This window comes from Clytia hemisphaerica, unplaced genomic scaffold (assembly GCF_902728285.1).
Source record: "Clytia hemisphaerica strain Z4C2 unplaced genomic scaffold, Clytia hemisphaerica genome assembly, whole genome shotgun sequence".
NCBI lineage: Eukaryota > Metazoa > Cnidaria > Hydrozoa > Leptothecata > Clytiidae > Clytia > Clytia hemisphaerica.
The window spans coordinates 462023-479462 of record NW_027103708.1 but is presented as its reverse complement, the minus strand read 5'-3'; the positions used below and the strand labels follow the sequence as shown (position 1 = coordinate 479462).

Here is a 17440-nt window from a genome sequence, read left to right as displayed (position 1 = left end):
GCACGGCTATCAAATTGTAAGGTTTTTAAAAGTGTTTTTACCTATCAATTTCATGTTCCAAATAATCTAAATCAGTATTATAATCATTGCTTACATTGAGATACATCATTTACAAGTTATTAGAAAAGAAATGAAAACACTTTTCGTTTGTGCGAGTTCAAAATAGACGATTTTCCTCGAGTTTTCTCGGAAAAAAATCTGGAATGCTTGGTCAATTTTACGCAAAATTTTACGAAGATTCCAATTCAAAAATCAGTTTTTGTCCGTTTGACCATGGTTCCATCCGTTTTTAAATAAAGTAAGCCCCACTATATTGCTCAAGCTTCTTCAAGCAGGGCGGAAAATTAAGCGTGCAATTGCACATGGGTGGACTCGGGCGGACTATGATAAGCGCGCATTTACAAGTTTACGCCTGCGGAAGTTAAGCGTGCAATTAGAAGGATTTCTCAGACTGTCTACCATTTTTGTTTTGATTTAACTTTATATTTTAAGGACCAGACAGGTCATTCATTTGTGGGCTATCCATGTTAGCCTCCACTGATGCAAATTACCCAACTTCACGGTATCTATTATTATCGATCAAGACAGCAATCGATTATTTAATCAATCGTATTAGTTACTAATTGATGCAATCGGATAGCTAATATCAATATCGATAGCTAATTGAGGACATAAAATATGTGAATATCATATCAATTACCGTAAGTTGGTCTAATGTCGACATCCGTCTTCTAATTCCGACATCCTTCTTTATAGATAGGAATAAGAAAAAGGTTGAAATCACTGATAGACTAAAGATTTTTCCTCTCATCGCGCTAAGCAAAGTCAATCAGCGATTCCGACCTTCCTCAGTTTCTATTGTTCCTATCTCTAAAGAAGGGTGTCGGAATTAGAAGACGGATGTCGACATTGGACCAACTTACGGTAGCTATCAATTATCGATTTTGATCGATATCTAATCGACCGATTAATATCCATTAGCTATGGTTTAAGCTTAACGTTTTGATTCGATTTACGTTCAATAGACCTTTTTTCAAAGAGGCCACCCTGTTGAATAATTTTGTAGTCCAGCAGAAAAACAATGATACACCCATGCATAATTATTACAATATGCATGAAATAGTAATTATGCATTGCTGTATCATTGTTTGTGTGGCTGGACTACATAATTATTCAACAGGGTTGCCTCTTTGAAAAAAGGTCTATTGAATTCGAATTGAGAAAAAATTGATTGACATCAGGTCGAGTTCAGTTTAGCTGCTTGTCTTTCAGCCCCCTTTTCCACCCGCACCTTTCCACGCCACCTGCACCTTTCCTTCCGTGCGTCTGCTCTTAGCTTGCTGTGTACAGCGAAAAGATAAAAATTACCCGGAATTTGAAACCAATGATCCAATCAATCTACCCAATTGGATAAATGGATTGGTTGGGTAGATTGATTGAATAGGTAGATTGATAGGATCATCTCGGTAGATTGATTGGTTCACAGGTAGATGGATTGGTTCATGGGTAGGTTGATAGGGTCATCGGTAGATTGATAGGATCATCGGTAGATTGATAGGATCATTGGTAGATGGCTTGGATCACCGGTAGATGAATTAGATCATCGGTAGATCGATAGGATCATCGGTAGATTGATAGGATCATCGGTAGATTGATAGGATCATTGGTAGATGGCTTGGATCACCGGTAGATGGATTGGATCATCCGTAGATTGATAGGATCATCGGTAAACAGATTAGCTGGGTAGATCAATTGGATGGACGGATCGGTTCAATATATTGATTGAATAGGTAGATTAGAGCATTGGTAGATGGATTTGTGCGGTAGATTGATTGGATCATGGGTAGATTGATTGGATCATGGGTAGATTGATAGGATCATGGGTAGATTGATAGGATCATGGGTAGATGGATTGGATCATGGGTAGATTGATTTGATCATGGGTAGATTGATTTGATCATGGGTAGATGGATTGGATCATGGGTGGATGGATTGGATCATGGGTAGATGGATTGGACCATGGGTAGATGGTTTGGATCATCCGTGAACAGATTAGCTGGGTAGATCAATTGGATGGACGGATGGGTTCAATAGATTGATTGAATAGGTAGATTAGAGCATTGGTAGATGGATTGATGCGGTAGATTGATTGGATCATGGGTAGATTGATTGGATCATGGGTAGATTGATAGGATCATGGGTAGATGGATTGGATCATGGGTAGATTGATTTGATCATGGGTAGATGGATTGGATCATGGGTGGATGGATTGGATCACCGGTAGATGGATTGGATCACCGGTAGATGGATTGGATCATGGGTAGATGGATTGGATCACCGGTAGATTGATTGGTTTATGGGTAGATGGATTGGATCGTGGGTAGATGGATTGGTTCACCAGTAGATTGATTGTTTCATGGGTAGATCGATTGGATCATGGGTAGATGGATTGGTTCACGGGTAGATGGATTGGTTCACGGGTAGATGGATTGGTTCATGGGTAGATGGATTGGATCATGGGTAGATGGATTGGATCATGGGTAGGTGGATTGGTGCATGGGTAGATGAATTGCTTCATGGGTAGATGAATCGGATCACCGGTAGATGGATTGGATCACCGGTAGATGGATTGGTTCATGGGTAGGTGGATTGGTTCATGGGTAGATGGATTGCTTCATGGGTAGATGGATCGGATCACCGGTAGATGGATTGGATCACCGGTAGATGGATTGGATCACCGGTAGATGGATTGGATCATGGGTAGATGGATTGGATCACCGGTAGATTGATTGGTTTATGGGTAGATGGATTGGATCGTGGGTAGATGGATTGGTTCACCGGTAGATTGATTGGTTCATGGGTAGATCGATTGGATCATGGGTAGATGGATTGGTTCACGGGTAGATGGATTGGTTCATGGGTAGATGGATTGGATCATGGGTAGATGGATTGGATCATGGGTAGATGGATTGGATCATGGGTAGGTGGATTGGTTCATGGGTAGGTGGATTGGTTCATGGGTAGATGAATTGCTTCATGGGTAGATGGATCGGATCACCGGTAGATGGATTGGATCACCGGTAGATGGATTGGATCACCATGGGTAGATGGATTGGATCATGGGTAGGATGGATTGGATCATGGGTACCGATGGATTGGATTCATGGGTAGATGGATTCACTGGGTAGATGGATTGGATTCGATCACTGGTAGATGGATTGGATCACCGGTAGATGGATTGGTTCATGGGTAGATGGATTGGATCATGGGTAGATGTATTGGTTCACGGGTAGATGGATTGGATCATAGGTAGATGGATTGGATCACCCGGTAAATGGATAGGATCACCGGTAGATGGGTTGGATCATGGGTAGATGGATTGGTTCATGGGTAGGTGGATTGGTTCATGGGTAGATGGGTTGCTTCATAGGTAGATGGATCGGTTCGTGGTGTAGATGGGTTGGATCTAGGGTAAGTAAGTAAGTAAGTCTTCGACCGCAGTCGGAGGCGACCCAAAGGCACCTCTTTCGATAGCTATCTACCCGAAGGTAGGGCAGGGCGCCACTCTTTCTCCCTGGATCTCTCCACTTACCCTTGCTGAGCATCAAGCAGAGAGGCATCAAGTACCATTTTGGAAATCTTTGGTATGACCCGGCTGGGGTTGAACCCACAACCTTGCGAACCGTAGCCGGATGCCTTACCACTGTACTACGGTCAAGGGTAGATGGGTTGGTTCATGGGTAGATGGATTGGATCATGGGTAGATGGATTGGATCATGGGTAGATGGATTGGATCATGGGTAGATGGATTGGATCATGGGTAGATGGATTGGATCATGGGTGGATGGATTGGTTCATGGTGTAGATTGATTGGATCATGGGTAGATCGATTGGATCATGGGTAGATTGATTGAATTATCGGTAGATGGATAAGTTGGGTAGAAGGATGGGATGTGTAGATGGGGGTACTCGATCTGAAAACTACGTTTGGCGGAAAATTTGGCTCCCAAAGTCGAACCCTAACAGTTCAGAGAAAGTTTGGTCAAAAATTGACCCTTACAGTTTGAGAGGATTTTTCCCAAAATCTTAGAATTGAATATATTTAATTACTTTATTTATATTCATAACATTTTTAGGTCATTTGAGAATTGCTTTTATTTCGTAACTTTGATTATAAATGATAGTTTTTAGCTTGTACCGGGTGCGCCACAAAAAAGTTTCTCTCTTTGAAACTAATTTTCTCGAAATCTAAAAATTTTAAAAGAACCATTCTTATTTCATTGGAAAGAAGAAAGATAGACTTAAATTTTGATGGGTCATTTATTAAATTCAATACTCTAGTCTAAATGTAGCTAAATATTTCACGTGGTGAGAGATTTGTTACATTAAAATTACAAGAGAGTCTGATAGTTGTCCCTTTATAATTGATAGGAAAAAAGTTATCCATTAAGTATAGAGTTGGTAAGCATCTGGTGTACAAAAGGCTTCAATTTCTGGTGTACAAAAGGTTCCGATTTCCAGAAAAACCATAAGTACCATAAGCTTTATGGACGGTATGGACCAGCTTCTAAGATCGTATAGAAAATACTTGCAAATAAGGTGACTGTGGTCCCCACATTCTATGCAGTAGTTGTCATCGTGGATTTCTCCACGGCACTCCATGACGACTATTACCAGACTATCTGTAATTTTATTTTAACACAAGGTAGCATGTGTGTAAATTGTTATCGTTGTGCTCACTCTTCTGTAATTGCTAGATTGCTCTAATTATCAATCGCTTTTGTTCTTTTAGATGATTGTTCGAACGATTTCACAGGAATGTAAATGTGCTGTTTTGTCTGTACGGAAAGTTTTACTGGAGAGAGTTTTAGAAAATAATTACAATGCTTCTATATAATACTTATATTATTCCATACACGTTTTTTTTTTTTTAAGAAACTAGTTTTACCAAGCAGCCTCAATGTTTCTTAAGAAATCGGCCTTTTTAGCCTTAAATGTTTCTTACATGTTTCTAAACTTTTTGGCATAATCAGCCTTATAAAAGGCTGGATTGGAAGGTTCTTAAAAAAACGAATTAAAGAATGTTTTTTTCTCATTCTCAGCCTCAGCATGTTTCTTACATGTTTCTTAGTTTTTAGACATTCTGAGCCTCATGTTTCTTAAAAGTGTGTTTCTTAAAAAAAAAAAAAACGTGTAGGTTGCTTAACTCTTATTCGATATTGTAAGCAAGTATAATATTATAAAATATTATTATAAGTAATGAATTTCTTATATTCTTGTTATAAGTAAAGAAATGGATTTTACGAATTATGATAAAGTCTTTTGTTTTAGTATCTAGAGGTTACACTTGGGTCCATCTGTTACTCGTTTTAATCCAGGGGATAAGAATTTGAAGACCAAGTATATCCAGGGGGTTGGTGTTAAGAAAAACTCAAGTGCCAAAATAAACGCGGAATGGGATGGGAAATTTCCAAAGGAGTAAATAGAAACTCAGCTGTTAAAAATAGTAATGATTAGGAAATGATATAAAAACAAGCTGTACGGAGCAAAAGAATAGCGGCTTTGCTTGGTATACTACAGAAATTATTTAGTCAAAAAAAAAACGAATAAGGGGAGGTGGAGTCTTAAGAAAGTCGAGGGGGTTGCAACCCCTCCTCTCACCAACAACGGGTAACTTTTTCCACAGTTTCTTTTTGTTAACCTTCCATCTTAGCCTGAAATTTCACCTTAAAAGAAATCAATTGTGCAGTGGTTGTCAACATTGAGTTTAAAGCCCGAAGGGCTAGAGTAGAATCTCTAACCTTTCTCAGGCAAGAAAAAGTGAAGCCTTAAAAAATGCGCCATATTTTTGACGACAGATTGAATCTAGCAATGCCTTTGTTTACGATTGATATTTTTTTCGAATTTTGACGGTAAATTTTAGTTTCAATCTGTCATTTGTGTAAAAACAAGGCGAGCCGCTCAAGGCCGCGCAACTTTGGTAGGATTTGTTGGCTTCAAATCCTACCAAAGAGATTGACTTCCAGCCTTCGGCTTCTACTTCATTGGTTGTCAATCATGATTCCTGTTACGGGAGACCAAAGTTTCATTCCCACTTGGCAAAAGAAAACTAACCTTTGCCCTTTGAGGGATATTGGGCAGTCCAAGGTTGCTTACACGATACTAACTAATAAAAAAGTGTCCATAGTGTCGTGAGAAAAGGGTGAAAAGGCTTCCTGCAACTAAAACAAAATAGAAATAGAAAACCTACAATGAAAACCTAAAATTTCGTTCCATCATCCATCCATACCAAAGCCCCGAAAATGAATGAGAAAGAGTCGAAATACCACACCTTATCCGTCTTAAAATATTTGAAGAAGTATATTGGCCCTATATATGGGTTCATTCTTTATTATAGGGGGTAAATTTGCCTCGAATAGTTCAATCTCCGAAAGGAGTCGAAATACCACACCTTATCCGTCTAAAATATTTGAAGAAGTATGTTGACCCTATATATGGGTTCATTCTTTATTATAGGGGGTAAATTTGCCTCGAATAGTTCAATCTCCGAAAGGAGTCGAAATACCACACCTTATCCGTCTAAAATATTTGAAGAAGTATGTTGGCCCTCATTCTTTATTATAGGGGATAAATTTGCCTCGAAATGTTCAATCTCCGAAAGGAGTCGAAATACCACACCTTATCCGTCTAAAATATTTGAAGAAGTATGTTGGCCCCAACCTCGATCCCTGCGTATTATCAGCTCTTTGATTCTTACTGATAGCGCTAGATAATACCCTGGCATTGGCTGGTTTTCGAACGCGAAAGATTACGTAATTCAAAAACAAAACGTCAGATTTCATTCGTTCTTCTTTTTTGAAGTCGTTGCATTGCAGTGTAACTTTGTAACGTCAGAATATTTTATGATGTATTGTTTTGAGAAGTTCCCCCTCTGAGAGGGGGAACTCGCATCAGCCAACACCAGGGTATTCTCTGGCGTCAATCAGTAACGTAAGTGAAGCCTGGGATACACGGGGACGAGGTTGTGTTGGCCCTATATATGGGTTCATTCTTTACTATAGGGGGTAAATTTGCCTCGAAATGTTCAATCTCGGAAAGGAGTCGAAATACCACACCTTATCCGTCTAAAATATTTGAAGAAGTATGTTGACCCTATATATGGGTTCATTCTTTATTATAGGGGGTAAATTTGCCTCGAATAGTTCAATCTCCGAAAGGAGTCGAAATACCACACCTTATCCGTCTAAAATATTTGAAGAAGTATGTTGGCCCTATACTCTCGGGTACCTAATAGCCGGGGGGGTTGGAATAAGCAGGGGGGTTGGAAAAAATCTCAAAATTTAATAAGCGGGGGGGTCGGAATAAAAATGTCCTGGGTGGAAAATGTTTGAAAAGGAGGCTAATACAGCAGAATTAAGACAACAAAGGGAACTTTCAAAAATATTTTCCCAAAATTTAATAAGCGGGGGGGTTGGAATAAGAATGTCCTGGGTGGAAAATTTTTGAAAAATTAATTAGCGGGGGGGGACGGCTATTAGGTACCCGAGAGTATATGGGTTCATTCTTTACTATAGGGGGTAAATTTGCCTCGAAATGTTCAATCTCGGAAAGGAGTCGAAATACCACACCTTATCCGTCTAAAATATTTGAAGAAGTATGTTGACCCTATATATGGGTTCATTCTTTATTATAGGGGGTAAATTTGCCTCGAATAGTTCAATCTCCGAAAGGAGTCGAAATACCACACCTTATCCGTCTAAAATATTTGAAGAAGTATGTTGGCCCTATATATGGGTTCATTCTTTACTATAGGGGGTAAATTTGCCTCGAAATGTTCAATCTCCGAAAGGAGTCGAAATATCACACCCTATCCGTCTAAAATATTTGAAGAAATATATTGGCCCTCATTCTTTATTATAGGGGATAAATTTGCCTCGAAATGTTCAATCTTGGAAAGGAGTCGAAATACCACACCTTATCCCCCTAAAATATTTGAAGAAGTATGTTGGCCCTATATGGGTTCATTCTTTACTATAGGGGGTAAATTTGCCTCGAAATGTTCAATCTCCGAAAGGAGTCGAAATACCACACCTTATCCGTCTAAAATATTTGAAGAAGTATGTTGACCCTATATATGGGTTCATTCTTTACTATAGGGGGTAAATATGCCTCGAAATGTTCAATCTCCGAAAGGAGTCGAAATACCACACCTTATCCGTCTAAAATATTTGAAGAAGTATGTTGGCCCTATATTTGGGTTCATTCTTTACTATAGGGGGTAAATTTGCCTCGAAATGTTCAATCTTGGAAAGGAGTCGAAATACCACACTTATCCATCTAAAATATTTGAAGAAGTATATTGGCCCTACATATGGGTTCATTCTTTAACTATAGGGGGTAAATTTGCCTCGAAATGTTCAATCTCGGAAAGGAGTCGAAATACCACACCTTATCCGTCTAAAATATTTGAAGAAGTATATTGGCCCTACATATGGGTTCATTCTTTACTATAGGGGATAAATTTGCCTCGAAATGTTCAATCTCGGAAAGGAGTCGAAATACCACACCTTATCCGTCTAAAATATTCGAAGAAATATATTGGCCCTCATTCTTTATTATAGGGGATAAATTTGCCTCGAAATGTTCAATCTCCGAAAGGAGTCGAAATACCACACCTTATCCGTCTAAAATATTTGAAGAAGTATATTGGCCCTACATATGGGTTCATTCTTTGCTATAGGGGATAAATTTGCCTCGAAATGTTCAATCTCGGAAAGGAGTCGAAATACCACACTTTATCCGACTCAAAAGGCTTTAATTTGGGTCAAATTATTCCTCAAAACAAAATTTTCAAATTGCGGCTTCATTCTCTTGAATTCGGTAAATAGCCGTCTGCTATATAGAAAATGACTCTAAAGGCTCACATTTGGCTCAAATCATTCCTCAATTTTTTTCATTGCGGATCAGATAGCGCTCTGTTATATTAGAGTCGGGACGAATGAATAGAGAAGAAGTGAATAGCTTTTAGCATATCGAGCTGCTTAATTTCGATCTTTACCTCCAATTACACAAGAATAAAATAAAACAAAACTCTGATTAACATAATAATCGATAAAATATAGAAACGATAATCAAACATCTCAATCGGTTCATGTGAAAAAATAAATCAGACCTGAAATAGATACAAACCGTCTTTTGCATTTGAAATTCCTTAAAAATTGAAAGGCCTAAATTCATTACTTAGCGAACTCTAACTAATAGGTATTCTTTGAAGAAACAGGAAGAAAAGTGAATTTTATTTACCTAGTCTGAAGAAATTAGAAGTTTGAACTAATGAAAAATAATTGACAGTGAAACAACTCTATCAGCAGTGTTGATTATCATTTTTAATTTTTACATGATAATACTCTACTCACAAATTTCGCTATCTAATTCAAATCCTAACAAAAGTTACAGCAATTTTTGTTTTGTTTTCTACCAATTATATTTAGATTAGATAGGCACTGAATATGAAATTTCACTAAAAGTGTGACATTAATTGTCCACTATTATAAATAAAAATACCAACATAGCTAAAATCATTTTCAAAATAAAATTGAAGATCTATATCTCAGTAAAATCAATGAAAATACTTTTTACTGACACTTTCATTGCCAACCAGCAAGTGCAGTCTTCAATTTGGCTTTGAAACTAGCTTCTTTTTTCTCATTCCACAAGTCAATAAAATATTGGACGTAGAAAACGAAGTGCTCTTGGCTCATGTGCTTAGCCGACGCCTTGATACACTGTAAATAAGAGTTAAATTGTTCACATATGCTGGTGTTAAAGCCCATGCCATCAAGCCCCCTTGAACTGTAAACGGGTGAGCAGTTATGTCCGAAGCTGTGGAATAGGTCATGGTAAAATTTGGTTAACCGAAAGAATAAAAGTTCTCTATTTAAAGAATACTCTTCAAATGAGCAAGCGAAATCGTAAAATACACTATCGGGAGCAGTTTTGAGGTATTGAAGAAGAGAGTAAAAGGGGTCTTTCCGCCCTTCACCACCGTTGACGATATGGCCACCGTAGCAGTGACCATGAGAAGGACAGAACCATAAAAACAAGAAAGATGAGCCACGTTTCGACATGTCAGGGTATCGTTTCGAACACGAAGACGTTGTCGGCTCATCGTCATAATTGCTGGTCGATTTGTTTGATTTTGATTTCGATTTCTTCTTTTTTTCGATATCGTAAAGACGATTACTACGGACCGGCGCTCCATCCTCTTTGAAGTAGTAAAAGGCTCCCGTTTTAGCAGGGTTATATTGACCAGCTCCTTCTTCAGCTTCTGGCGGAGCTACGCACTGTGCCTCAACTTTCAAGATTTCGTCAATCAGACATTTCAAGAAAGAAACCAAGTCATTGTCGATCGTGGTATTACTCGAGAAAGACTTGATCCAGTTGCCAACGTACCGACTGTATTGTCTTGTTTCTCTGATGATTTTTTGGACTTCGTCTAAGGATAATCCGTTCTCGATCTCTAACAAAGGTGTTATCACGTTGATAAGGTTATGTGGCAAAAATGCGCGCAGTGGTGCATCATAGCTCAAAACGTTAAGGCAGCGCTTTGTTGTTGCAAGCTGATCCGTCGTCAGATGTTGCAGGAAAAATCTCTTTGCTAAGGGTTTACAGCCTTCTGAAAGCAAAGAAATAACGTTTTGTTTTTGCTTAGTTTGTTCTGCTATAGGCATTTCTGCAAGTTTCTGGTCCGGGACTTTCGCCGTAAATAGTTTGAGAAAATCTCGAGCACTTCTCACGTTTTCGCACTTCTTCTTGTGTTCATCTTCATTTTCATTCTGCGACTTTTTGGGGTAGGTCAAGAAACATCGATCGAAGCGGCGATTAGGGGTTGGTACTGTTACTGCTTCGGGGTTCGTTTGTTCAATGGGTGTAATTGACATGTTGTGGTGCAAAATGCCGATCTTTGTACCATCACAAGCCAACACTTTGGGATCACAACCACACCAAGTACAGCTTTTACGAAATTCTCTGGGTTGGTGACTGGCCCAAGAGAAAAACAACTTCGAGAAGGTTTTCGCAGAAACAAAGGGACGTGTTCCCAAACATGTGTATGTGTTGGAAATCCACGATGAGTAGGATGAAAAGTTTGACTTCATTGTGGACACTGAATCAACGAAGTCCCAACAGAGCTTTTCGGTAAAGCAGGTTTGTTGAGAGATTCGATACACTCCATCAAGCTGTCCATCCCATTTCAACGTGCACTTATTCTCCGAGCAAGACAGTTTGTAAACATCACACGGTATCATCGTCAAATTGGTGTAAAAGGATGCGGAACATTCTTTGGTAAACAAATATCCATCATCATCATCTTGTGGCCAAGGTATCTAAAATAAGCACCAATTATCAAGCTTAAGTAAAGGAAGAAGAATAAAAAGGTACTCTTTCTATTACTATTTCTATCAGTTACTATACATTTATTTACAAAAAAGCTAACATCGCACTGCTGGGTAATGTTTTTAATTTATAGGTGCTCTTTATTTTACCCAAAAGAAGTCGTGTGCAGAAGGATCTTTCTAATTCATACCATAATATACTGACTCTGTCTCAAAGAATCTTAAGCAAGTGCTTTTCAGTATTACGGTAACACGGGAAACAAGAAAACGATAAACATTTATTAACAGAACAATATGATAGGCAAATAGTCAATAGAAAGATTTTTAAGCTCTAGAAGATCCCATTTTCAGTAATTACTGTCAAAGAAACAAAATGGCACATTTTTGTAAACTCTTGAAAAACATACCTCACAGGCACATGTGGGCAGAAGAGGCTTTGGATAAAAAGACAATTTGAAGTCTTTGTCACGTAATGCTTGAAGACTGGATTCGTAATGCTGAAGAAACTGTTCCTCTAAGTCTTCACGTTTTAGGTTGACATCACGAGCGTATGGTGAATAGAAGGACCACTTCCCGGTCGATGAGTCAAAACCATTGGTCTATAAAACAACATTCAAAATTTAGTGATGAGAAAAAACAAGTCGTTGCAGCTTCTCTTTATTTCTTAGAACCTTTTTACTCATTTCTGTCCTAAACTTTTACAGTTATTCCACTGATAACCTGGAAGAGCCACAATAAAAATGGAAAAGTAAAGCTTTTCTTAAATATTGTTCAATATTTCTATACCTTCTCAAAAGGGTTTTCATCAATTAGTGGCGAGTGATCGTCCTCTTGTTGATCTCCATCAGTATCACTATCAATTTCACCATCACTTGGTACATTAGGTTCAGGCGTCTCACTGCGAAGTTGCATCAAAGGATGATTTTGCCAGTTCTCGTCAATGTAGCGTTTGAACACCTCCAAATGATCACAGCGTTCACCTTCCTCTAAGTTCCGAAGCAAAACTTTCTTTGAATGAGCATGCATACACAAGCCTGATGAGCATTTGACATACACGCGTGTCTTATCGTTTGAAGCGAAGATGTGCACAAATTGGTGACTGGAAATTGAGCGAACGGAAAACTTTTCAATCGTTTCGGCCGATGATAGCAGAATAACATCTTGTGAAACAGCCTCTAATGACATCTTAATTTTGCTAGCAACAACTGTTCCCATTTCCATGTTCGACTGAGGAATTGAATAACCATGTTCGTTAGATTCGTTGAAATCGATGTTAAACTGAAAATATAATAAAAGAAAGAACGGAGAGTGAGCCGGTGAAAATTAAAGTAAAAAATATACAATTTATACTGGACATTATAACATCTTAACACAGAAAAGATCTATTAAAAACCAAACTTCATTATATGAATTTATTTTCTCAAAAGATATATATTTTAAATTTATTTTCAACTTTCTCAATTTTCAACTTATGATCGTGGAGACACGGGAAACTATTGGTACTGAAATCAAAATACATAAACGATAATTCTAAAACAATTGACTAACCTCTTCAATAATGTTTTCAAGCAAGCGAGCGTGCATACAACTTTCACCATCCCAATCCGATGAACCAATTGTTGTCGATAGCACTTTAAATGTTTCACACGTGCATCGTATGTTAATATAATTGTCTTCAACGTTGCGAGTTGTGGTCACGAATTCGTTGAACTATAAGATTTATAAAAATGACCTACAATAACAATTTTCGGAAAGCACACAGGATTGTCTAATCAAAACAATTATATTTTGTATATACATCAAAGATAATGATAATTATATTTTCAAGGTTAAAACGTATCTTACTTTAATTAATCCAGAAACAGAATTATAATCGTTCATCACAACAGTTTGTAGTCTACGACTTTTTTCCCGCCACAAGAGTGTGCCGTCCAAATATATTGCTCGCTTGAACTCTTCATACATGTCTGATGGTAAACTGGCAGTATATGTTTGAGCAAAGTCGTCTTCCGTAACGCCAAGATGTTCGAGGAGAAAACTTCGATCAACATTTGTTCGACGTTTTCCAGAATTTTGGGACTGAAAATATATCAAATATTATATTAAATAATAAATTTTTCAAAAAAGACAACACAAAGAAACAAAATAGGGCTTTTTTTTCTTGTCTGTTATTTTAATAAATCATTCGTATTTAATATCAATTTTGGTTCAGCCAGAGGAGATAAAATCTAGAAAAAAAGCTGAAATACTAGTCAGTTATTATCTAAAGATGGAAAAATATAAGGTTGTTTTTTATTTTTGTTTCTTGGTTTTATCCGATAACCGACCGTTAATTCAATCTCTGAACAATTCAAATTTAATTAAATAAATAATTTGTAAAAACCTTTGTTCGTTTTTTGTAACTTCCACTTGGAATATATTTAATATTGAAAGCGTTTTTCAATATGAGAAAGATGATTTTTTTCATAGAAATGACAACGTCTTCATCCTCGAGTGCGTCATCAAAGGATTGGATCATCAAATTTCTTGGTGAAAGACCATTTGGTGCAAAGTACTGCTCCTTCTTAACGCCAGTGTTTTTCCTGTACGCCCACTTATGGTAATTTGGTAAGGAAGAAATAATTTGAAATTGACATTCAATTGGAAGATTTTCGATTTGACCAAAAGTCTGCAACGATTGCAGTATGGCAGATTTTTCTGACGTAATACTAGTACTCATTTTATAATTTAGTAACTCTGTCTTCCACTGTCTAGAGTCACCAAGTCCAACCATCTTGTAAAACCTATAAAATAAATAAAGAATTGTGAAAACGTTACGAAGTTTTTGTTTTTCTTATAAATTTAATTTGAAAATCGAATAGATGTTTATAATACCAAAAGACACTTAAAGGCCCGTTTAAAACAAGAAAACATTTACACTTAACAAGAAACAAGAAGAAATACCAATGTTTTATTGCTTTCATACTTTACTTGTTACTTGTCTATCTTTAGTTGCTCTTAGTGTGACGACGGAAAACAAACTCTTACTCAGTATTCGGGCAATTTTTCTTCGTAAATTTAGCCATTCGTCGAGTAAAGAAGACAAATCCAGGCGCATTATCACCGAACGACTGCTTGAATATGGAATAAGCAACTGGTAGATTTCTCTGAATGGATGACTTGTTGCTTTGTGTCTTTTGGTCAAAGATTTTTGAATTTCTGTCTGATGTAGAACCTTGTACAAAGAGAAATTAAAAAATAAAATTACTTTTTGGTTTATAGATTGGTATACAATAAACATAATTTAGATTAGCCAAATTAACTTCAACCAAAAAGAGGACCTGCATTAAAACTATGAAAAAGAATTCCTTACTATTTTTAGTTTCGATTCGACGATGTTGAGCAGCAAGAACATCCCAAGTATTATAAATCGACACAATATTGCAATGCTTTATTTTGAACTTTGTGATAATGTCATTAAACAATGTTTTCCAGTTGTTTTGAATAAACCCTTGATAAACACCTGTTTCAAACGATCTGGAAAAAAATAGTATTTTATGTTACCTTTAAGCTCAGTTTTCAAAGTTTTCCTTTCAATAATGAGATTTATATAAAAAAGTAACTTTTGAAATTAAAATCCATTAAATCCATTCAACAAGATGGTTTCAGCCCACTTTTTAGGTATCCCAAACGAAATAAGGTGCCGCAATGATTTAGCTACCCTTAAGAATTTGCTCCTGGGTTAGGTGCTCCCCTTCACCCAAGAACCTTTTTGTAAAAAAGCTTTGTATGCTATGAAGAATGGCAGCACAATGAAAAAAAACTGAAAAAGAAAAACAAAAATGAGAAAGTATGGGCCAAAAAATTTCAACTTATACTCTGAAGTATTCCATTTGGAAAATACAGATAAACAAACAGCCCCTAGATAGAGCCTCTATACAGGTAACCCCATAGATTTGCTAAATTTTAGGCCAAAACTCCTCACTTGGCCTAGGGGCCCTTAAGAAATCCAGGGGGCTGAAACCATGAACAATATTTACAAAAGAAAATCTGATAGTAAATTATTTACCTTAGATATAGCTGATTTTCCCCACAAACTTCAAATATTAATGGCATAACATAAAAGATACCATCAGTGCATTTTGAGTAAGTCGATAGTGACAAAATTTCATTTTCTGCAATGAGCAAAGATGGAGTTCCTGTAGATGGGAAGTTCGGATCAAATAAGCTTTGTTTGATCAAAGCTTGGAAGTCTTGTTCAAGAACAATTGCTTCTCTACATTTCATAAAAATCTGTAAGATTTCGCAGGCTTTAATTTCATCTTTGAAGTCTAAAAAAGATAAAAAAATTGATCAATTTTAGAAATTTATCAAATCTGATCAAATCTAAAATTGCATAGATGAACAAATTTGAAAGGATCTGGATTTTTTAAAAAATTTAAAAAAAAAACAGAAAAAACTTGCTGATCATTGATACATAAATCTATTGAAAGTTTTTGAGATATTAACTGTGTACCTTTGGGTTGATTTTCAGCTGAGACAAAATCTTGATCATCATCTAGAGTATGTATTGAAAAACATGTATTAGAAATTTCGAATTTTGGAATTTAATTGCATGCCAAAGGTTATAATAACTTAATAATGTTCAACTGTCAGTTTGTAGTGTCAAGGTAGTGTCAAGATAGTGTCAAGTAGTGGAAAGGGAGCTAACAACAATCTTTTTTTCTAGAATATAACAATTGTTATAGCAGGTCTTAAAAAGTCCTGTTATATAGCAGGACTTAAAATATTGAAAATCATATATAATTATAATAAAGAATTGAAAACTCCCTGAAGATGGTCAAATGTTGTCGTGTTCATTCTAAAGAAATATATAATAAAAAACTTTAAAATTTAGTATCATTATTTTTTTATCTTGTGAAACATGCAGTCATTGTTTCCCATTGGATAATTATTAAGGCTAAGATCACAAATAATTTTTGCTTGTGTTATTTTTAGATAAAAATTCTGTCTGTCTGTCTGATGTCCGGTAAGTCAGTAATAAAAGTTACTAGAAATTTTAATTTGCAAACACAAGAACACAAAATATCTTCTCCAGCCTACGGAGAGCAGACTTTTGGACTAAATGTTACAGAAATTTAATAAAAAACTGACCTGCTGATGACTGTTCCATGGCTTATTCTAATTTATACCAAAAATGTTCTTGAAATAGACATTGAAGTTGAAGGCTGAAAAAAAACGTGATAACATGTCTTATGTAGAAATTTGTAGTTTTAGGTGATATTCCTTAGAATTATTTAGAGTTCCCTTTAAACTGTATTGCGACAATAAGCTCAATATTGCTACAACAAAAAGACATACATCAAACTGAGAGAAGAATCAACCTGCAGGAAAGTTGAGATAAAAGCAGATAAAAGTTGAAACAAATGATTAAAAAAATGAACAAATTTTCTATGACTATGTCTGCTATATTTGTTATTCAATAGGCCGTCACGTTCTCCAAAACAACTATTTTAGGGGTACTAATTTCTGGTTGATTTTTCATTTAGATTTTGATTTGATCTGCCTAAGTAGGTATCCTTTTGGAGACCTCAATGATATCGACCAAATACTCAGTATACTCAAGAAACAGAATTCAAGATTCAAGGAGAAAACAGGCAATTTTTGTACATAATTGATCATATCTTTTTAACGCACAGACAAAATATTTTTTCCGTAGATCAGATTCTTTTGATAAAGAAAAGCTATCTTCTTGTACGATTTTTTACAGTCGATGTTTGTTTATCTTTGTCGACCAGCACTATATGTAGCTGTTATAAGCCCTTGTAGGCTAATCACGATTGAAAACTACCGCAATTGCAGTTTATACCACCGCAATTGAGGGATTTCCCTGACTGTTGGAGATTAAAAAAGATTCACTCATAAAGACAAGATATGCGAATAAGTTAAACAGTTTTATGAGTGTAAGAGCTTGACAGTTAAGGAAAGTAGCTTAAAAAAGAGCACCAAAATCAATTTTGCCGTGTTTAACAAAAAGAAAGTAATGGAAGATCAAACAGTCAGGAACA

General features: G+C 36.5%; 1 protein-coding gene across 2 annotated transcripts; it reads right to left on the bottom strand.

Annotated features, from left to right (window-relative positions):
• Positions 1-9357: 9357 nt before the first annotated feature.
• On the bottom strand, positions 9358-16616 carry LOC136804148 (uncharacterized). Of its 2 annotated transcripts, none has more exons than XM_067060883.1 (11): positions 16527-16616; positions 15889-15930; positions 15442-15703; positions 14746-14909; positions 14421-14607; positions 13777-14176; positions 13239-13472; positions 12942-13103; positions 12180-12671; positions 11801-11992; positions 9358-11384 (listed from the first exon to the last, which is right to left on the bottom strand). In XM_067060883.1, the coding sequence occupies exons 1-11, from the start codon at positions 16543-16545 to the stop codon at positions 9648-9650; spliced, it is 3891 nt and encodes a 1296-aa protein (XP_066916984.1). In that variant the 5' UTR covers positions 16546-16616; the 3' UTR covers positions 9358-9647. The 2 variants fall into 2 exon arrangements, with proteins under 2 accessions (XP_066916984.1, XP_066916985.1); XM_067060884.1 differs by having other exon boundaries at positions 9396-11384; positions 15889-16233; positions 16527-16613.
• Positions 16617-17440: the final 824 nt, after the last annotated feature.